At 27.1% G+C, this 25380-nt stretch overlaps 1 protein-coding gene across 1 annotated transcript in view; it reads left to right on the top strand.

Moving 5' to 3' along the window:
* The window catches only part of LOC109608488 (putative transcription factor SOX-15), a 64241-nt gene that overhangs the window by 9776 nt on the left and 29085 nt on the right, over positions 1 to 25380 (top strand). The window contains exon 2 of the mRNA XM_020024930.2: positions 3877 to 4346. Coding sequence (XP_019880489.2) covers positions 3877 to 4346 — 470 coding nt within the window. The remainder of the gene's footprint in view (positions 1 to 3876; positions 4347 to 25380) is intronic.

Below are 25380 nucleotides of genomic sequence, written 5' to 3'. Positions count from 1 at the left end.
TTGCTAGAAATTGTAGTCAATTTCTATCAGCGAATTAATTTTAAATACGGGGCGTTTAGAGTATATTTAATTAATTAATAACTTATGATCTGGAATGCGATTTTGAGATGCCTTTTCGATTCATAACGATTATTTGAATGAAGCTAGAATATTAAACGTTTTAAATAAAATAGTGGCAATTAAAATGTATAATTGATAACAGTTTTAAAATGTGACTAAAATAGAAGTAATTATTAATTTTATTTTCGTTATTATGTTGTCTATATTGTGTATGTCCTATCGTAATCTGTTTATTATTATAATTTGATTTTAATAAATAATAGATCAAAAAATATCTCCATGTTATACAATTGTTTTTTTTATATAATCTAATGGACGTAATTTTATTTTGTAGTCAGAAAATGAGAAATTTGATTAAGGAAATTTTAATTAAAGAAAATGAATACCTTATTCAATTCTCTTTTCAACTTTCAAAATAAGTGTTTATGGTATAATAATTAATAGTTTGTGACAGAATAAAAAAATTCCATCTTATTGAAATTATTCCTTCTGGATAAACAAACCTCATAATAAAATGTCAAAAATATTTCAAAATATCAGAGACGTAATGTGGTGTACATACACTTATTAAAGGATGCTAAATTCAATGGGAAGTTTATTTTTTCACAAAAACTGATATAGTAGACCTTTGTCGGGAGATATGAAAAACATATATTATTGCAATTTTTTATTGTATATCTTTGAAGCTATTGTTAATTAAATTATTTAAAATAGATAAAATATTTACAGACGTTACTAGGTTTATTTCAACGACATCAACTCTCCTCATCTTAGAATTCTGTGATTTTAAAATAAATTTATTTTCATATAAGTTACCATGCAATACAAAAAAAAAGACTAAAAAATATATTTTTGACAAAAAAATAAAATTTCTATATAATAATATATGGACGATTATCGGTCTACAGATCACACATTTGGGTGACCAAATTAATATGATCATTGTTCTCTAAAATAATTCTAACCTATTCTATTTCTCTAAACTACACAGTTTTAAAATGATGCAACACACTATATAAAATCGTCTAAATTAAAATAAAATTCAGAACTTAGTTTCATAAAATACAAAAGTTTAATGACCGTTTTGTTCATATAATTTTTAGAGAAGTTACAGATCTATATATAAAATAAACCATAAATTCTTAATTGCTGAAAATAAATCGATATTATGTGAAAAATTTGATATTTTTTATTGGAAATTTTAGAACTTTCTTACTGATAATAAAACAACAAAAATTGTTCCTAGTCTATTAATGCGGTCATAAAATTAGCGTTTATATCAAAGTATGTTATTTAATGATTCTAATAACTGTGAGCATTAAATAAACTATAAATTTTTATTTACCGAAAATGCCAAGTAATTGGAGAGAAAATTTTGATGTTTTATAGATAATTTTTAAACACTTTCGTTGTGTAAAAGTTAATGTAATAATTAAGCTTTTAAGTTTTTATAAACAAATAATTTCTCATTGTAATATTAATTAATATTAAGATTCTAATATAAAAATAATTTGAATTCAGAATAAACAGATTCCAAAATAAACAAAAATGATCACAAAATCTTTTCAGTCACAAAACGTTATCAACTTATCAGATACATGGCATTTGTGTCACATTAATTAATACTTTTCCAAAAAAATGCTACACGTGTAATAAAAATGAAATTAATAATTCAATTAGTAAACAAAATAATCGTGTTTATCTATATACATTTAATATTTCCTTGTTCATTTTCATTACTTCTAAACATTTTTACATTGAATTGCAGGCATTAAAAAACTGATTATTTTGCTCATTGTCAGCTCTTCACAATAAAAAATTAATAAAACTATTCGCTTACAGGTCATAAAAGGGCCATTCGATTTTTATTATTATTTTTTTCAATTACAACATGAGAGCTGTAAAGGATCGCTATATTTTAAACTTATCGTTTAATCGTTAAAAAAAAAACAGTCGACTGCCTGATTGTAAAAATCAAACAAAATCGAAATCATAATCATAAAAGTGCCATTTTGGACTTTCGTATAAATTTCAAGGATTATTGCTTTAGAAACGTGCCATTTGCCTTCCGATAAACAATAATAGTTGATATTTAAAATTAATTTACGACACATTGTTTTAACCCTAATGTGTTCCCGAAAAGTGTTGAATGTTTGTACTTTAAATTCGTATAATTTTTCCTGATATCTGATAAATGGTTATCCACGTGTTCTTATCGCAGGTAGTTTTATTGATTGCCGTGGCCGATATTATTCCCCGGTAAATTATTTAACTTACTGTAAACAATTCGCTTTGTTCGTCGTGCTATGATCCGACCAGGGAATTCCTGTAAGTCTAATAATTTTTCTGACGTCTGAATCGTAATGAATGTCGCCACATCGGCGTACTTTTCCACATATTTCCCATTCAAAATGTTCGAGTAACAGTGAAGCTTTACATTCAATCGGAACGAAAAGTTTCGAATTTTGTTTCACTGGTTGAAAAATTTTCTCTACCGTCGAATTCTTCGTGCATGCATAATGATATAAATTATGTTATTTTTGTTATTAAAAAATCATGGAGTTAAATAAAAAATAAGTAACACTAAAAGTGATTAATGCTGACAATCCACAAAAAATAGCTCACTAATTCTGTAATACATTACATAACCGTTTTTTTTGAATTGCACTTCATTATTCAATTTATTTGACGCTGTCCTTTAGAAAAAGCTTTTTGTCTGTGATCTGATTTTTTGCACAGTCACGAACTACTCGGTTGATAATGATATCTCATATTTTTTTTTCTTTTTTCATTTTGACAAATTGCATTAGATTAATTAAAATTAACGTCACTGTTTTTTTTTTATGAAAAAACTTTTTAAGTTATATAAACGTATAAATTTGAAGAACCTTTTTTTTTTGAACTTTTGTTAATTAATAATTTATGAAAATAATTTTTAAATTTTTACTAATTCTGTTTGTTCAAATTCGATAGATAAACATAAACCGCAATTATTATTATTATATATGTTGCAATAATATGTATTTGATTTGATAAGTTGGTGTAGGACTCTTTAAATTTATTGCGTGGGTGAGTTTTATCACCCGAGTTGAATTAAAAAAGAAATTTCTATATGTAAAATCTCGGCGACAGTTTATGACTTCGCATTTTATATTTAATTTTATTTATATTGCGTCTGCGTGCATGAATAATAAAATAATAAAACAAATTTACTTTGTGGAATACTTGTAATGAAAAAAATATATGTATCGTAAGGTGGGGTTGTTGAAGATATGGACATTGTTGACCCAGATAAGCGAGTCAGTGGTTTTAAACTGTTTGTGTGACAGATAAATAGTGTGATATTGGAAGCAAGAGATTTTCTCATCGTGTGTCAGTAAATAAAAATGTGTGGGACCTTGACATACAAAATTTATCGGACAGTAAATGCTTCAAACTATGTTTAATTAGGAAAATTAAACGAATTTTTTGAAACGTCTCTTAGTATCATATTGTGTAAATAATAACTCAAATAATATGCACATTATTCCACAATAATTGCTAGTGTTACTCACAAGTAAAATATTTGTAGATTTCAAAATGGTTTAAAGTAATCAAAAGCATCTGTAACACAAATTTACACAAATGTTTTGTTTTTGTGAATTATTATAAAATAATCAAACTAAATTTTGCCATGCCAAATTAGCCAGTGTCTATATTATTAAAGGAGAGGGTACCTTCGTTAATTGTTGGTTATACTTATATTTTTAATATATTATATACATAAAAAAATAAGATATTAATTTATAATTCTAATAAATTTGAATTATATTTCAGAATCATGGACGATTCCACACAGTCGCCGTCCACCAACAACCACTACAGCAACTGCCTGTCCCCCTCAAACTCCCCGTCCCCCCTACTAAACGCGTACCATCAAGGACTGTTCTACGAATATAGGGAGGACATGATTTCCACATCCCAAGTGTTACCCCAAACCCTCCCCAAGAACCAGGAAATGTTAACCGGTATGTCGGGTGACGGCGTTTATCAGGACTACCACCGTTCATACTACTCGAATCGTGACGGTGCGGAATACATACGTCAGAATTATTCGGAGACGATGCCAGTGTACGGACAAAGGACCAATTTTCCTGTGAAAATCGGTGGACAAGGACAGAAAGTGACGAAGGAGGCGAGAATCAGGAGGCCGATGAATGCGTTCATGGTGTGGGCCAAGGTGGAGAGGAAGAAGCTGGCCGATGAGAATCCGGACCTACACAATGCGGACTTAAGTAAAATGTTAGGTAAGTAACAACAAATTGGTTCGGACGGACCAAACTATAATCTATGTGGATGATATCAAATAGATTTCCAAGGTTAACAGAATCTTTTATCGAGACATCTTATGATTTTTAGAGAAAAAGAATTTTTATAAAGTTATTTCCATAAAAATTAAAGTAAACATTACATATATATCATATACATAAGTGAAATTATTCTTGTGTTAAATTTATTATATATTTATACGCATTTTAAGAATTATTTAAAGTAAGAGTTAAATACGGACAATATTTACGATTGTCAACACGTAACACAGACAAGAAAGAATTCATGAATTTATTTTTATTTCAATGTCATTAAATGTATTTTCTAAAGGTTTTGTTTTGAGATTTTAAATATTAGACAACCACATATTTTTTAAAATTTATATATTGCATTCTTTTAAACCATTTTTGTTGAAGTTTACTTACAAGTGAACACAAAAAAATTAACATTAACGTGTGTAAATTATTTTAATTTATAAAATAAATAAATGTGTGAGTAGGTATTAGATCCTATTTTATTTAAATGTATATTAATGCCGATACTAATTTTTGAAAAAATTTCAAATTTGCAAAATATACAATTTACATAATACTAGTTCATGAGATAATAAAATTTTGAAAGTTATTTTAAGTTTTATAAAAAATTAAAATAAATCTTTAACTTTTACAAATTCCTAAAAGTTGAAAATGCAGAAGCCATAGAAAATTATACACATACGTATGTATATACAACATTAAAAGTGAAATAATAAAATCATCGAAAAAAAAAAAAAAAATAAGAGAACAAATTAATCGACTCGAAAAAAAATTCTAAATGTTTTGAAACACAAAAATTTTGAAAATTAATATTTTTGAATCAATATAATTTATCTATATTTCGGTCTAAAAGTTTCAAACCAGTTTCTCTACCTTCTTTAGTTTTTGTTTTTCTCTAAATATGAAGTTTAGCCTACTGCAAATCAAAACGAAAAGAATTTGTCGTTAATTTGTGGTGAACACAATAATTTTGTCGTCCAATCGTTGTTATAATTTTTTGCTGTTTTGCTTAGCTTTATACGAATATAACAAAATAATTCCTGTAAAAATAGCTTTAAACAACACAGAGTTATCTTACCCGATTCACAATTTGCCGCTAATTAGTCGCTAATTAGTGGTGAACTAAATATTTTCGTCGTTCAATCGTTGTTATATTTTTTGGATACTTTGCTTACCTTTATACGAACATAACAAAATAACTCCTGTAAAAATAGCTTTAAACAACACAGAGTTTTCTTACCTGGTTCACAATTTGCTGTTAATTAGTCGCTAATTAATGGTGAACAAAATATTTTCGTTGTTCAGTTTTTGGCTGCTTTGCTTATCTTTACACGAACATAACAAAATAACTACTGATAGCTTTAAACAACACACACTTTCTTGGTTCATAATTTGCTGCTGCTAATTAATCGCTAATTTGTGGTGAACAAAATATTTCTGTCGTTCAATCGTTGTTATAATTTTTGGATACTTTGCTTAGCTTTATACGAACATAACAAAATAATTCTGCAAAAATATCTTTAAACACAGAACTTCCGTACTTTTATTAATTAAAATAAATAAAAATTTTGGTACATAATGGAATTGCTGTGTGTTAAATTAGTATAACCAACTCTACACATATATCCCAAGGAAACATTTGTTGATAATTCTGAAATCTAGCGTTAAAATCACACACATTTCATATTCCACTAACGAATAAATTAATAAAAAGTCGAAGCAAAACCATTGTCCTAATCCAAAAATTGTTAAAAACAATTCGTAACCGATGCCTCGACCAATGGGGATGTTTCATATATTTTATTTACTTTTTTCACAGTAAATTTAACTATATTAATTAATTATATTCAAATTTTCATTTAAACATTAAATTATGTATCAATATTTTCAGGTTTCTCAGTTGGGGCCATGACAAATTCATGGTACTTGTAACTTAGCACAATAGCAGTAACATCGATGAGTTTCTAGTAATGTGTCTCAAAATGAAATTAATTCCTAAACTAATATAACAAAATGTCTATACACAACTAACTATATTGAAATTTAACTTAAAATTTCTCGTCCTTAATTGCTGTCAAAACAAATCCACAGCCAACTATAAAAATATATGGTTAAAAATTTTCAATTTACAAATTCATAGCCAACTCTACAAATACCTCCCAAAGAAAACTTACCTGTGATTTTTGCAGATTTTTCTGAAAACCTGCGGTAAAATCACACAATTCTGTCAATGAATATATACAACACCACACAACGTACGTAACCGCGAAAATTTATGTATAAAAAGAAAACGGCGGACGCATTCGTCCCCATCAAAACTGTTAAAAATGTTGGTAACAGACACATCGACCTATCAAACTGCAGAATACTCGTTTTATGATTCCAGAAAACTACACGGGTCTCATACACATATTTTGCTTACTTCCATTTAATTTTTTTCACGCTAAGTGTATCTACATTAATTAATCTATATTGACTTGTTTAAATATTTTATTATCAAATTATATTATTATCATTTTTGGCTTTCTCAGTTGGCGCCATGGCAAATCCATAGCCAGCCATAAAATGTGCGGTTTATGTTTATGTTTTTATTTTTTGGTGTTATATTTGGATAATGGAATCAAAGGATAAACAAGTAAGTGTAGTTTATTAATACAATAGTAATATACCTCAAAATGAAATTAATTCCTAAACTAACCTAACAAAGTATCTTGATAATACACACCTGTATTTCCTTCAAGTTTCACTAAAATTTCGCATTAAAATCACACACAAGTGAGTCCGAGGAATCGAAAAGCACAACACGACACATTTACAAAAACAATGTGATTAAAATAACAGTGAAAATTGTCGAAAAACGTGGAAACATCGCGGACGCGTCTACTCTCATCGAAATCGTCCAAAATGCTCTCGGTAACCGTCGACCAATAGAAATGCAGAAATAAAATACCGGTTTTTATGATTCCTGGAAACTATACGTACACATTTGACCCATTTAATTTATTTGCATTTAGTTCATACAACAAATAGAATTAGACATAGGACCAATATTGTAATTTTAAACGTCTTCTTTAGTATATTATTATTAACCTGAATATAATTTTAGACGTCTTTAATTGTGAGTAACTATAAAAATATATGAGTAAAAATTTCCAATTTTTATTTGATTTATTGGAGATATATTAAGATAATCGGTTTAAAGGATAACAAAGTAAGTATAGTTTAGTACAATTGTAGTGATAATTACATTGAGGTGATCATGAAAGAATCTTCCAGTTATTTTGAATAATTTATGTCTTTAAAAAGTTGAAACAAGAATTTTTGGAAAAGAATAATTTTGATTTGACTAAATACAAGTATAAAATGTGTATTTTATTACTACATTCAACTAAAATTAAAATAAAACATATTTTTATATGTGGTTTAAGAAAAGAAGAAGAAAGATCTTATTAGAGTAGTTTCGATTAATTTCTATCTGTTGAAAACTATAATATGGTAGTAATATCACATTGAAGTGATCATGGAAGAGAGTTTTCTTACGATTGTTTTGAATAATTTCTGTCTATTAAAAGTTGAAACATGAATTTTTGGAAAAGAATAACTTTGATTTGACCCAATACAAATATCACATGTGTATTTTGTTATACATTCAACTAAAGGGAAAATAAAATATATATTTTACGTGATTGAAGAAAAGATGAAGAAAGATCGTATTAGAGTAGTTTCGATTAATTTTTGTCTGTTAAAAATTCTAATAATAATGTAAAATTACATTCAAGTGACAATGGAAGAGACTTCCTACGAATGTTTTGAATAATGTGTGTCTATTAAAAGTTGAAACAAGAATTTTTGGAAAATAATAAGTATGATTTGATCAAATACAAATATTAAAAGTGTATTTTGTTTTAACATTCAACTAAAGTTAATAATATATATATATATATATATATATATATTATATTATATTATATTATCTGTTAAAAATTATAATACTAATGTAAAATTACATTGAAGTGACAGTGTAAGAGTCTTCTTACAGATGTCTTGAATAATTTGTATCTATTACAAATTGAAACAAGAATTTTTAAAATATTAAATATGTATTTTGATTAACATTCAACTAAAGTTTCTTCAAAAATATTTATTTTATGTGTGATTGAATGAAGTTCTTAGTGAAATTTTAATTAACTTCGATCTATTAAAAATTAAAATCTGTATTTTAGATAAATTATAAAGTTGATTTAAGCAAACAACATCAAAAATTGTTCTTGCTTTAAAAGCAATTTATTCTTCTTTCCTTCATTATATCAATGAAGGAAAGAAGAATAAATTATTAGAGGTCTCTTGATTAATTATTGTCTGATAAATTTTAATAAGGTAGTTCGTATAAAGTTAATAAAGCACATAATAATTAAAAAATGTATATTTGAACGAAATTTTTTTTCATTCTGGCTACTTAACAACAAATTCTTCATCTAACCTAATGATTTTCTTCTTCTTTCTAGTTATTCCTCCTTCCATACCTCAGTGCACAAATTATACAAATAATAGTTGATGCTTAATTTTTATTAAGGTTGAGTGATTTTTATAAATGCTCATCAGATTTATGAAGATTTTTCTGATTTATGCACATTGCTTCCAGCACATAGTATTGTCATCTTAACTAAAGTTGAACCAGTTTTGAATAACTGTTAATATCAAACAGTAATAGAAACCCATAAGGATGTTTAAATTCCCAATTCTTTATCTACATTTTATCAATTTCAATTCATGTGTCTCCATTTGCTAAGGTTAATACCCTCAATAAACGCAAGCTAAACACATCGTAAAGGAAAGGTTTACCTAGCTAGAAAATTTTTAAACCCGAATTACAAGAACGGCATTTAAAATCAATCGTAACAAATGGACATTAAATGCTCCTGATAAGGCGGTCATAAATCTATTGTTACGTCAAAACCGTTATTTATAACCCCATGATTTCGTACATGTCTTATTTTATAGAAAGTTCTCATATCTGTATGTGTTTTTAAAAAGTTTATATTAATCCCTAGTAGTCATTAGTGAACGTATACAATCATCATCATCCACTTGATGCCGCAACACCAACGCCAAAGTGTTGTCGGCGTTACAGACGAAAAAAACGGTTACGTCTTCGTCACAAACGAATTTAATTGTATTATTCTAATTTATTCCGATTTCTGCATATTAACAAACGAATCGATTTGCATGCCATTAAAATCGACATAGAGGTTATGAGACTACGTGTGCAATCCCTTTTAATTGGCCTCATTTCAGAAGGAAAAAAAAAACACTATAATAATAATAACAACGAGTATAATGGAAGCAATTTCCTAGTTAACCAAAACGAAACTAGGAACAAAATTAATGGTAAATTTTAATTGGTCCCCGTCATGTCGATCGGATGACTTCTGTTCGAGGAACTGGAATCGTGACCGAACCGCGAATGACATTGGCGTATAAGATTGTCGCTTCTTTTGGACTTTCATTTGAACCGATGGTCGGGAGGCTGTCGAGATTAAGTTTGGTCCGTATTCCTCGATCCGCGGCGTAACAAACGATGACTAGGCCGAACATTTCGTAATGATCTGACCTACATGATTGTTATTGAGCAGCCTGTCGTTCTAAATGTGAAGGATTCGAACAGTGCCTTTCCACCACTGAGCGGATCGTAATAATTAATGGGGAGAACAGTGAGAAAAATGGAACGAGACGTCGTTTGTCGATGTCCTCTGGTGTTCGCAATGGACACGAATTCAAATTGATCACTTTTGAAATTTTACGTTGAATTTGGAATTTATTTTTAATTTTTTTTTATTAGTTTTTGTTAAAGTTCGTTCACTTCCTTGAATTTTATTATTAATTGAATTCTAAATATTTTTTTCCATGCGCTAAGCTGATAACAAATATTAGTAATAGTTTCAGTCTTTTTGAATTAATAATTAATGAAATAATTAAAACATTATCGGTCAGGTATTTTGTCATTTGTAGATAAACCAATTTAACCTAATCTAAAACCCAGTTTATTCATTTTTTATAAGCATATATTAATTATTACTGGTAATTTTAATCAAAATAAGTAACAGATTTACACTTATATCTGTACTTTATTTTTTATATTATTACTAAATTTTCACCCTTTATACTTTCTTATTTGTTATTCATTTTATTTTTACCATAATACAAAATCTAATACATTAAAATTAATGTACATAAATTGTATTTAAGGAGCTTCAGAAAAAATACTTTATTCAAATTTTAGGAATTGCAAAAGTTAAATGCATTTCTGCAAATTAAAAACTTTCATATTTCTAAAATATAAAATAATGTATTTGTAGAATTTATCAATTCTAAACAGTTTTAAAATATAGGTTGGTTTATAATATATAAAATTATCTAAATCATTCTCATAATTTAATTTTGTGTTTATTTAAAATAACTTTCAATAGTTCAATAATTTTATATTCGATTATGGAAAGAATTAAAACATAAATATAAATATTTCATTTCTATTTAATTCATCAATTTCTCGGATATTTCCATCATTTTACGAACAAAAACATTACTTTAAGTTATTTAGTTTTATTTATAGTTATTTGTAGCTGTTGTAAGTGAAGTTGTAATAATAACAAATATATTTGCACAACTTCAGAAGTGCGAGATCGTGTTAATTTTCGAAGGTGTGTAAAAGCTTAAAATACTTATTCTCTCATTTATTACTTTATTTATATACATAGTCAATAATAAATTATATAATAATATTTTGATTTATTGATAGAGGTAGAATAATATTTAAATATAAATGGTAGAAATTTTAATTTTAACTAATAGCTTTTGTTTTAAAAAGTTTTGCATTTAAATCTAGATACATTATGGCGCATTTAAAATATTCTCGAAATTTAATTTATAAATCGATTTTAATGAATAAAATAAAAAATTGAAAATCATTTAGATTTTGTAATTGAGGGAACTATGAATTTAAATATAAAAATAAATACACATAAAATTAAATTTATCTTTTACACTATATTGACTAAAAAAATATTATAAGACTTGTCGGATGACATAAAAAACATATTTTATGATATATATAAAGTTTTTTGTGTTTATCTTCTGATAAACATGTTTCCCTCTTTAATGGGCCACACATGTTTAGTCCAATTTTGGCTTATTTGTTAATAAATGTCCAATGATTTAACTTAAGTGTCACTGTAACAAATAATATTTAATATTTTACATGTGTAGTTATTACAATATTTTTATAATTAATAAATAATAAAAAGAATTAAACACATCCATTTGAGAAAATTTTACCATAAAAATATGCTTATATATTAATTTTTAACAAAGCTGTCAAAATTGTTTGCCATCGTAACTAAAAATGTAATATTAAAGCATTAATTTTATGGTTATTTTAAAAATAAATGCACACTTTAACTTTTTTACTTTGGTAATGCCACAAAATTAAATGTGAGTTTCTGCAATGACTCAACTTAAGTGCCATTGTAACAACTAATGTAGTCTAAGCTAGTTCGAATAATAATTAGATGCCTGATATTTCGAGTTTTAAATTTAACACAAAGTTAATAATCCTCAAATGATGTCAAAGTAACTTTTTATATTTTATCGTAGAGGAAAAATAGTAATAACTTTGACTAACACGTTGTTTTCTTAAAAATTTTACTCCTATAATATTTATTCCAAGTTTTACTCTAAAAATGTGTTTATATATTAATTTTTGACGCAACTCTCAAGATTCTTTGCCATCGTATTTGTAAAAAAGTAATATTAAAGCATTAATTTTATAGTTATTTTAACACACTTTAACTTATTACTTTAGCAATGTCACAGAATTAAATATAAGTTTCTGTAATGACTTAACTTAGTGCCATTATTATAACAACTAATGTAGTTTAAGTTAGTTTCAACAATAAATGTATGCCTGGTGTTTCGTTTTTTTAATTTAACAGAATATGAGATTATACAAAGTTTATAATCCTCAAATAACTTATATATATTTTAAACGAAATTATCTTAGAGGAAAAATAGTAAAAACTTTGACTAACACATAATTTTCTTAAAAATTTAACACCTGTGATATTTATTCCAGTATTCTAATTAATAATAAATAATAAAAAGAATAAAACAAACGCTTTTAAGTAAGTGTTACTATAAAAATATGTTTGTTTATATATTAATTTTTGATGCAACTCTCAAGATTCTTTACCGTCGTAATTGTAAAAATGTAATATTAAAACATTAATTTTATAGTTATTTTAATACACTCTAACCAAAGTAAAAACTTTGGCAAATGTCATAAAATTAAATATAAGTTGCTGCAATAACTTAACTTAGTGTCATTATAACAACTAAGTTTAGATTTTTTAATTTAACAGAATATGAAGTTCATAATCCTCAAATATTGAAAAGTAACTTTTTATATTTTAAACAAAATTTGACTTCTATTAAAATTATTATTAGGAAAAACAATAAGAACTTTGACAAACACATTATTTTCTTAAAAATTTTACTCCTATGATATTTATTCCAATATTCTAATTTATAATAAATAATAAAAGAAATAAAGCAAACGGTTTTAAGTAAGTTTTACTATAAAAATGTGTTTATATATTAATTTTTGACGTAACTCTCAAGATTCTTTGCCATCATAATTGTAAAAATGTAATATTAAAGCATTAATTTCACAGTTAAAATACACACTTTAACTTTGTGCAATGTCACAAAATTGAATATGAGTTTACTGCAATGACTTAACTTAAGTGCTGTTGTAACAACTAATGTAGTTTAAGTTGGTTCGAACAATAAATAGATATTTGATGTTACGATTTTTTAATTTAAATGAATATGAGGTTATACATAGTTCATAATCCTCAAATGTGTCAACGTAACTTTTTATATTTCAAATAATTTGACTTAAAATTATCTTAGAGGAAAAATAGTAAATACTTTGACTAACACATTATTTTTTAAAAAATTTTACTCCTATGATATTTATTCCAATATTCTAATTAATAATAAATAATAAAAAGAATATAATAAACGCTTTTAAGTAAATTTTACTATAGAGATTCTTTGCCACCTTAATTGTAGAAAAGTAATATTAAAGCATTAATTTTATATTTATTTTAAAAATAAATGTACACTTTAAATTTTAACTTTGGTATTAAGTTGCTGCAAGAACTTAAGTGTCATTATAACAAAAAATGTAATCTAAGTTAGTTTAAACAATAAGTTAGTTTTTAATTTAACAGAATGTGAGGTTTTCTACAATTTAAAATCCTCAAATGTCAAATTAACTTTTCAAATTTTAAACAAAATTTGACTTATGTGAAAATTATCGTAGATGAAAAATAATAATTTTGACTAAAATATTATTTTCTTAATAAGTAATAAAAATAATTAAATATTTGTTTTTAAGATAATTTTACTATAAAAATTAGTTTATATATTAATTTTTTACGCAACACTTACTAAAACATTAATTTTATTGTTGCACATTTTCAAATTTTTGTTTGGTTAGGTTATAAAATTAAGTATGAGTTGCATCAATGACTTAACTTGAGTACCCATCGTAACAAATAGAGTAGTCTCCATTTTTGAATTCAACAAAATAAGAATAATTACGTTTCGAAAACCGCCAAAATTAACTATCCCAAAAATTAATTGGTGTGAAGTGAGTTCAGTTCGAAAAAGTTCACACCTAATTAACCAACGAAAGAAACATCGAATAAGCCTAAAATTTACCGCTTCCCCAGACGACTCGCACCGATCGTCTTGCCGTCGAGCGATCTGCGCCAAATCCACGTCCGCACAGTTGGCACGGACGCACACATCGAAAGCATCTACGAAAAAGATCGACCGATTCGCATCGATAAAAGAGGTGCGTGCGTAACCGCCGCGGCCCCGATCCGACCGACCTGCGCCCCACTATGTCCCTCCCCGATCGGTCCCGGTGTACCGGCGGCGAAGAGGATGGGAGCAGCGAGAGAGATTTGTGCATCTCATTAGGCACGGATTAATGGGGGTTTTAGGAGAGCGTGCGGTCCGATTCCGGTCCTGCCCAGGCAGCGGCTATTGGACGCGGGCCCGGCCGAGCCGGCGATGGTCGGACCAATCGCCGTCCGACTCCAATTATTCCCCTTTATTTTGTTTTAAGGTCATCGGGCGCGGAAAATGGCCGTGTGACTTGTTTATATGTAATCATGTGCGGTTAATTCGAAGGCGGCGGCTCGCGTTTAATTACCTCGCATCCACGGGCTTCGACGATCGTCATCACGTCCATTCTGCATTTTAAGAGACGACGACGACATTGGTTTATGCGCGTTTTATCTAACCTTTTCTGAATACGTACTCGGTTCATTTTTTATTTTATTTTAATTGTACGTTTTTATCCGGCTCTAGTCACATTCGTTTGTTAATTGTGGTGTCTCGTAATTAATATACTAATTTTGAGTTAATAAGACGATAGTAATCACAACAATATTTGTTTGAAATTGTCAATTAAAAATTAATTAAGACAATTTTGTTTACTTAAAACTGTGGCCCGACCGATGGTAAATATTTTCCAGTATCAATGTTTTTAAAAACAAAATTAAAACACTTTATACTACTGCCTTCAGATTGGAATTAGCACTTTCTAATTCCAAAACTTCTATATCATTCTAATCCTAAAGTGGTGAATCTAAAACACAATAAGGAAAGGAAAAAATCTTATATTTCTCAATTAAACCTAAAATAGCTTAGATATAAAAGACAAGAAGATACAAGAATCTACTCTTTCCTACTATTATTAATATTCTTAAAAATAATCGAGATGAAATATTATTAAAGACTATCATATAGAACAAGATATTATGTATTCAACTATATTAGTTTATATGAATAATGAAGATTACACAATATTGATATTAAACTCTTATTCCTGTACTGCACACATTAAATTAAAAATGGTAGAAATTAATTAATTAATTAATATGATTTAACGAGAACAAAACCTTAAAACCTATTGGCAAAATGTTTTGAAAAATAGTGAAATTGTTTTTTTTTATTATATGTTATATTCATATTCTAAAATGAATATTAAACTTCGTCTGTATTCTGAAATTATTAAAACTTTCATTTGTATCTGTAACTCTCTTTTATATTAATACAATTTTGTCAACTAACAAATAAGTAAAAATATTATTTGTAAGGATACGTTTAGATACTAAAGTCTGTCGATTTAAAAGTATTTTTCTTAAATGCTAAATTCTTCATTAGTATGCACTCTTCGTCATCAGAATTTCAAAGACGTGATATTTGAAATCAGACAGTTAAATTAGATATGAAATATGTAAAATTCAGAATTAAAACTTATTTACTTTGGATTGTTTTTACAATATTATAATTATAATTACATAATTAAATCTGTTTTATAAAACAAATATATATGGTATCTTAATCATTTATAATTTATTAAAATTGTCTATTTTAATTACATTCTAAAAAACTAAAGGTTTTTATTTAAAATTGTGTTTGAGAATTGCCAGTTTAAAAAATGTTTTTCTTAAACGATTTCCCTTCTAAAATTTTTGGTTAGTATCATTGTAATTTCAAAGACGTGATTAAAATTTAAAAAGAAATTAAAATCGTGTTAGAAATTATATATGCTTAAATTTGTTTACTGAGAACTGAGTTTAAAAAATGGTTTCCTTACAAATATATTCTTCTAAATTTATTTAACAACCAATTTTCATTTGTCACAGTTTTATTCATGAAAATCAATAAATTAAATTAAAATTTTTTATTTTAAAATAAGTGTTTTGTTATCAGAATGTTGACCATGTGACTGACTAAAGAAATTTATACTCTGTCTTTCTAAATTAAGTTTTTTTTAAATAATTTTTATGGCAAAATTTGATAGAAGTTAAAATTTATTTTTTGAATTAATTCATTCATATTTTTTGATTTAATTAAACTATTATATTATGAAAATTAAAAAATCATTTATTTAACAATTTTAACATAACCAGAGTAGAATAAAAATTACAATATTATGTAAATTAAATTAATAAAATATACTACATATTAAATTAATGGGTGTAATTTTAAAAATTATTTTCCATCGACTTAAAATTGACAAATGTCTGAACCCAATTAATTTTTGGATAAAATTATACAAAAACATCCCTTAGTGCACTAGTCTTTTCGGAGACTTCAATACAGGTTTAGACGAAGAACTTTATCCAATATCAAGTGCCTTATATAAAATAAGAAAATTACTCAAAAGTTAAATGCTTAGTTGTCAATGAAAAACCGAAAATTATTTTTATGAACGTATTTTAATAACAAAATAAAAGAAATCTGATTCAACATTTTTATTTTTAACACATAGTAAAGATATACTTAAAAATGTAAGTTAGCACAATTAGAAAATAGAAAAATTATTTTCAAAATTATATATAATTTTCCATTTTTTATATTTATTTTCTTTTAAACAATTTTTAATATAGAATATATAAAAAATATATAAAAAATATTAATTAATTTTAGATTTGTAAATAAAAAATTTTTTAGCTTTACCTTTTTTAAGTGTTTATTTAAATAACATTCTATGTAATAAAAGATATGGTTTAATTTTGTACTATTTTTAAAGTAAAACAGAATTTTTCTATGGAGTCAGCTATTATATTTATTTTCTTTTAAACAACTTTCAATCTATAACTATCTTGAATTATATTGTTTCCATTTTTAATAAAATATAAATTATATAACACATATAAAGAATATGTAATATGTAAAATACATAAAATATATAGAATATAAAAAATATATAATACATATATATACATATAGTATATAAAATATACAAAATATATGAAATATATAAAATATATAAACTATATAAAATATATAAAATATATAAAAAATATAAAATATATAAAGTATATAAAACATATAAAATATATAAAATTCATAAAATATATTTCAAATTAAGTTAATTTTGAACTTTCTTAATTGTTTATTTAAATAACAATCTATCTAATATAAGATATGGTTTAATTTTATACTATTATTAAAGTAAAACAGACTTTTTCGATAGTCAAATTTTATATTTATTTTCTTTTAAACAAGTTTTTAATATAATCTATCTATATAATCTTAAAATATATTGATGGTTTCCATTTTAATGAAATATAAATTATATAAAACATACAAAAAATATAATATATAGAATATATAAAAATATAAAAGTTTATAAAATTATTAAATAATAAAATTTTATAAAATATAAAATGAAGTGCCTAGTTTATGTAACTATTATTTTTTATAAATCATTCAATTTTGTTTTTTTTTCTTTATGTAATACTGGGCAAGTACAGTGGCCTCAAAAATGGCCGTACCGCTTCTCTGAATGTTCCTCTTTTTCGATCCTGAACAGAATTAATACGAATGAATTTAAATACCTTGAATGCATATAAATAAAGTGTAAAAAATAAAACGAATAGAATATATTGAATTAACCCATAAGTGGACTGCACTGGAAAAAATCATTGGTCATATTGACAGTAACCAAAATTTCCTGGCTTCCTACAACGTCAAAATTGTCGCCGAAACCGCACATCTGACGATCACCGACACCTTTATTATGCGCCGCACAATAAAATGAGTGTGCGTGTGTCTCATCTTCCCCGCGAACCACCCATATTTAATAATCTCAAGGTTCCCACTCGGTTTTTTTTGTTTCGAATTTTTTCCTGTCCCATGTGTTGTGCTAGGTTATGTCGTTTGGCATTCACCGCATGAGCCGCGCTCGTCGGCCAAACGCACAACAGTCTCCGCACAATCCTTTTTCCGTTATTACCGAGTCAGTGTGTCGCGTTGAGCGGATGTCCACCGAAACACGTGACGCACAAGGGTTTCGTGTGTAGACTCCCAAATCACGACTCGGGGCTCAACCCGAAACCCGACTTAAATAAATGCACCGGACAATCCTTCACCCCCCCGACACGTTTCCGTGTAAGACGTCTTCTCCTCTCCCGTTTCGCGTAAAGGTCGAACCGTGTGATTTTCGTCCTTAAAACCGTCACATAAATAAATCACGGCCGGCTTCAATGCCGGCGAACCAAAATCGCACGACTCATCAACAATGATAATTGACGTCGCGACGTCGAAAACTAATGAAAACAAATGAATCACGGACACATGTGTGAGTGTGTGTGTGTGCGGAGGAGATGCGAACCGGCCACGTTGAGTAACAGTGCTTCGGAAAGCGATTCAGATGCGAGGTCCTATTGTTTTAAGAACGTGCGACTTTACATTTCATTCATTTCATCCATTCATTTTGGCGTAACTGTGTTTGCGGTCGTGTCAGCTGATAGAACTGACGGACCCGAGACAACTTTATTACACATAGAACATTCCTTTTGTCTTCTTCAATTACCGCGATGTTGACCAGACATAGCAATTAGCTTTTATGAGTTGCCCAGTCGTCCCTTGTTGCTGCTGTCCTCTCCCTTTTCCATGGTTTATTCATTTGTGGTCTTGCTTCAAGGTTTTTTTTTTTTTTTTCATTCGCTCACTTCAACACAGATTTTCCGGATTACCGATCAATTAGTCGTATCAAGTGCGGTTCTTTTTTTTTTCAGCAACGCACGTCTCAGGTCTGATGCAACTGATTCTGTGGAAGATGTAAATGCAAATGTGATCATGTGAGCTTGTTCCGGGAGGGGAATTTCGTCGAAAGGCGATGTAATAATAGAAATTAACTAATAGTTTTCAATTGATTTGTCATGTGTAAAAAAATAATTGGAGTTGTAAGAAAGAACAAGAAAAATAGTTTTGTAAACAAACTCAATTAACAACAGAACCTGTCATACAGCACAAAGCGCTCGCGTACTATATGTATTTATAGAACACGTTTATTAATAATAAATTGATCGTTGAGCTCATATAAATATATTAGAATTAATTTGTATAATAAAACAATGAATCTTACCGTACTATTTATTATCCTTTCCATTCATTTTAATTTACTGTCTATCCGAGTTGCACGTTCACTTTGAAACACTGTTTCAAATGACTCATTAAGTTGTTAAAACGGAGTTTGTACAGATGATAGATGCAAATCATGAGAAAAAAAAAGAACCGTGCTGCGGGATCTTGTGGAATAAATGTTCTGCTGTTTCGTAATTAGCGGGTGAAATTTATTTTTTCCTGTTAGCTATTAGCGGTGGAAAAGTAAACAGGCAAATAAATATTACGATAGAGGGCCATAGATTATATTATCACAGTTGAAGTAAAACGATTTTTTTCGTACATAGCTATTTATATTCATTGCCGTTTTTTCTTGTGTACAGGTCTCTCTAATTGCGTTCAAGATAAGTTATCTCGTGTAAATATGAGATATAGCTACCAAATTAAATTTTATTGTAATTTAAATTGAAGAAGGAAACATTCAACTTCCATTTAAACATCCAATCATCTTTCTCATATAAAAATAATAAAGACAACATACATTTTTACATAAAAGTTTAATGAATTTTAAGTAAAAGTGATATTTTAATTATGTTTAAAACGTGTAAATTCGACTTAAAATTAGGAATGTATATTCAGATTACTAAAACATTTTTTAGTATTTATTACATTACTAAAATTTTACATTTTAAAATTTCGTTTAATTTATTGTATATTACTTAAAATATAATACTATAAAATATTTTATTTATTTATTTTTATTTTTTCTGATTAAAATTTAAAATTTAGTTTATTTACTATTTATTAATTAAAATTAATAAGTAACAGTTGTATTTTTTAATATTTTTTTACCAAATTACATAAAACAAATATTTCGAGTGATTTAAATTTATTTTTCTTTATTATAATTATAAAATATAATTTTTTATTAATGTACCATATAAATATTTAACAATTTATTTTTCCTGTAATGAATGATACAATATTTAAATGTGTTATTCATTAACATCTTGAAATAACGTAATAAAAATATTATGCGATTTGTATTTTGGTTAATTGATACAAATGTTTATATTTATGCAATGAATTTTTATTAAAATTTGTAAATTGAATAATTTGATAGGGAATCGGACAGTCTACAAAAATTAATTACTTTTCCCATTGTTGTCATCTTAATTTTTAAATAGTGCATGTTGAAATCCGTCGAAGGCAAACAATTTTTTTATTAATACTATAGATTACATTATTTCCAACTATTGCAAAACTAACCGATAAGTCAATTCGTAGAAAATATCACTTTATCATGATTACGTCGCATTTCGATGCTAATCCTTTGTTTTGATGGTACATTTTGCCTATAAACTTATATTAAATAATTAACGGATATCACTGTTGATAATTATCGACAAAATTAATAAAAATAATTATAAAATGTCATTAACATTTTATGGCTGAGTTATAGAAAAACATTCACACAAGGAGGTCTCAACACAGATATAAGTATTGTGCAATTAAAATATATAATCTCACAGTTAACTGATAAGACGTGGATGTAACTAAATAATATTTCTGTAGTGACGACCCAATATCCATCGGCTGAACACGTCCCCCGTGTTGTTTGAGATTATCCGAATTATTAAATTAGTTGATCGAACTGATCTGATCTAAATTTACATGTGTATAAACAACAACAAATCTCGATTAAATTATCACGATGATAATCTTTCGGTATATTTTGAAAACATAAACGAAATATTTATATATTGTTGCGAAATATTTGTTGTCTACAAATAAAACCTTGATAACGAATCGGATTAATGTGGGCAATATAAGAGAATAAAAGAATATACTTGCGCGTGATCGGTGATCGGTGATCGGTTTGATCATTGATCGGTGATCACAGATCACAACCCCAAGACGTACGGCCACAAGCTGTCGGGTCCCAATAATCGGGCCGAATCTGCGTGGGCGCACGATATAGTTATGTTGAATTACGATTTTGTCGCCGTGTACGCTTCTTCCTACTCGTCCGGACAAATGTTAAATGATTAACGGTGCTCGAAATCGTTGTAGGCAGATCATGTTTCAAAACGCTGCGGTGTCTCGGGCTCGTGATTTTCTTGACGCGACGCATTTCGAGCCACACTTTGAACTTCGTTAAGGAATTAGAAACGGCTGCCTTCCTTCTCCGAGCCAACACGCGTTTTTCCATCGGTCCGCATTTTATGCAGGAAGTGTCAGGACGTGGGTTACATATTTATTTATGCGGTCGGTGTGCGCAGCTTTGTTGGAATACCTACTTATGTTTTTCTTGTTCCTTTTATTTTTCACGTTTCGTTTCGTTTTTGAATCGCTTAAGTGGGTAGGGTTGATTGTTTTCGTTGTTTTTATTGGTAACAATAAAAATTGAAGAATCGCCAACGGGAATAATACAAACTTAGAGAACAATTACTCTAAATATTTAATTTTTTGACTTACTTTTCAAAATGTCATTTAAACATTATACGAAAACAATTAAATGTTTTATACGTAAAAGTTTTTTATGACTGAATCACATACAAATAAACAATCAACAAATATAAATTTATATATAATCGATTTTTCAATTTACAATAGTTAAATAAGAATATAAAAAATATTTTTCTTGAATTATTTATAACTTTGACTCAAATTTGTATTCAAAATGTCGATCAAATTAAAAGAAAATATTCAATTGTTTTGTATGTAAAGTTTTGTTATAACTGAATCACATACAGTTTACAATAGATAATAAGGTATATAATTAATTATATACCTTATACTTAACACATCGTTCAATAAGTCCCGGGACTAACCCAGAAATGGTTCTAGTAGTACCAAACTGGCCACGTTTCCCTAGAGTACGAACCTTTACATGAAACGTGTAAAAATTTCACGTCGATCGGACCACAAACAGTAGAGTTATCGAAGTTAGAGTAAAGTCACTTTGTAATTTGTTTGAAAAATGGAGAAAAGTGAGTTTCGCGTGTTGATAAAACGTTGTTTTTTAATGGGTAAAAACACCGTAGAAGCCCAGCAATGGCTTGAAAAACATTACCCGGACTTCTCTCCATCCAAACCAACGATTTGTCGGTGGTATGCTAAGTTTAAATGTGGTCTAAGGACACAAACAATGCGGATCGTTCGGGTAGTCCATTGGAAGCCGTTACACCGGAAAATATGAATGAAATGTTAAAAATCATAATGAAAAATCACAAAGTGAAGGTCCGTGAGATTGCAGAAATGACACAGATATCATCTGGAAGCGTATTTACAATCCTTCATGAAAAATTGAGCATGAAAAAGGTTTTTTTCAAGTGAGTGCCGCGATTGCTTTCAGTGGAACAAAACAGCAAGCTACAAGTCCATGAAAACAAAGGCAAAATTGAACGAGTTGGGCTTTGATTTGCTTCCCCACCCCCCGTATTCGACAGATTTAGCTCCCAGCGACTACTAGCTCTTTGCTGATCTCAAAAAAATGCTCCAAGGAAAAAAATTTGGCTCGAATGAGGAGGTCACTGCCGAAACTGAATCCTATTTTGAAGCAAAGGATAAATCCTTTTATAAACATGGTATAGAAATGTTGGAAAGGCGTTGGAACGATTGTATCACTCTAAAAGGAGATTATATTGACGAATAAAAATGATTTTTGAAAAAAAAATGTTCTTTTCGTTGTTAGTCTCGGGACTTATTGAACGATGTGTTATATCCATAAACTTTTGATTCCAATGAGTTTTCAAAATGTGTTTTGTATGTAAAAATTTTTTCATGACTGTATCACTTACAAATATGCAATTTACAATAGTTTTTCCTTATTTATACAGAAAACTTATTGACTAATCGATTTCCAAAATGTTGATCAAATGTTAAACGGAAATATTTAATTGTTTTGTATGTAAAGTTTTTTTATAATTGGATCACATCACAAATAAACAATTATAATAGATAAACAAAAATGTAAAAAAAGATTTTTTTCTTAAATATACTCAGAACTTTTTGACTCGGATCAATTTTCAAAATGTCGAAAACATTTCATTATTAGGTAGGTAAAGTTTCTTTATAATTGGATCACGTCACAAATACACAATTTACAATTGTTAAAGAAAATATTTAAAAAAAAAAATATTTTTTCTTAATTATTCTCAAAACTTTTTTAGTTTTATCGATTTTCAAATCGTCTATCAAATATTAAAAGGAAATGTTTAATGTTTTTTTAAGTAATATTTTTTTTATGGCTGAACAATTTAAAATTACACAATTTACGATAGTTGAACAAGAATGTAAAAATTATTTATTTATTATTTCCTTAATTACATATAAAAATTTTTGACTCGAATCAGTTTTTGAAGTGTCGTTCAAATATTAAACATTTAATTGTTTTGTATGTAATGTTTTTTTTATAATTGGATCACACCAAAAATATCCAATTACACTAAATAAACAAGAATGTATAAAAAGATTTTTTCTTCATATATACAAAACTTTTTGCCTCGAATAAGTTTTCAAAATGCCGATCAGATATTAAAAGGAAAGTAATATTTTGTATGGTTGTACTACTTAAAACTGTACAATTTACAATATAAAAATTATTTTTTTCCTTAATTACATACAAAAATTTTTGATCCAAATCAGTTTTTAAAATGTCTATCAAATATTAAACGAAAACAATTAATTATTCTGTATGTTTTGGTATAAATGGTAACTTACAATTATACAATTTAGAATAGAGAAACATGAATGTAAAAAAATATTTTTTCGTTAATTACTTACAAAATAGTTTGACTCGAATCAATTTTTAAAATGTTAAAAACAAAAACATTTAATAAAAGTTCTTTTATGATTAGATCACTTACAAATTTAGAATTTACAATAGTTAAACAAGAATGTAAAAAAAATATATTTCCTTTGTTATATATAAAGCTTTTTGACTCGATCAGTTTTCAAAATTATTTATAAATCATTATAAATTATTTTAAATTGAAAATTCTTTAAGCAAACTAATTTTCAAAATGTTATTCAGATTTTAAAAGTTTTTTAATTTTTTATGTTTTTATAATGTTAATTTTCTTATAAATATTTAATCGAATACAATATATATTTTTTAATATATTGAAAATTTAAACAGTTTTAATTAATTTGTATTTATTTACATATGTTTTTGTAAATGATAACAACAATATATTCAGGTAATTTCAGGTGTATTTTTAATTAAAAACACGTATATTTACATATGTATTTTAAATTAAGCGTATATTGAATTTTACTTTTGAGTTCATAAAAATTAAAATATTTAATAATATTAAATACCTTGCTAACTATTTAAAAAAGTATAAATTAATGTATAAAAAATTAAACATATTATTAATTACAAATGTTAAGATTGACATTTTTTTAAAATTTTCTGAAAATAGAAAATCAGTACTTAATTAAAACATAAATAAATCGCATACATCCTAATAAGCAATATAACAATCAAAGTCCAATCTAATTTCATCTTTATATAATTCTTGGAACTAATCAGTACTCCCAACAAAATATGTAGATAGATATATATTTTACAGCATTTCGCAGCGAACATTATATCATTGTCAGGCAGCAAAACTGAAATCAATAAAGTACTCTCAACAAAGTAACACAAAGTTCCGAATAGAGATAATTTCTGCAACCAATGATTACAGCGCACCGTATGCAACAGAACGCAAATCGATAATAAATCATGCTCACACTAACGTTAGTAGTTAAATAAATACAAGCGGTGTGTATGTAAAAGTACTTGGGTAAAAAAGTCGCCGGTACCACCTAACGCGCGAAACCGACATAATTTTTTCGTATAAATCAAAAATCCACCCGCCTATTCGCGCGCCTCTATAATTAAGTAATTAATTCCCACACAATAATTTGTGTCAATGCGCTTGACGATTGGTAATTTTGTTTTTTTTTTTTTCATTCTTATTCTTCAGCTGGG

Source organism: Aethina tumida, chromosome 1 (genome assembly GCF_024364675.1).
Source record: "Aethina tumida isolate Nest 87 chromosome 1, icAetTumi1.1, whole genome shotgun sequence".
NCBI lineage: Eukaryota > Metazoa > Arthropoda > Insecta > Coleoptera > Nitidulidae > Aethina > Aethina tumida.
This window is presented reverse-complemented; position numbering and strand designations above follow the sequence as displayed.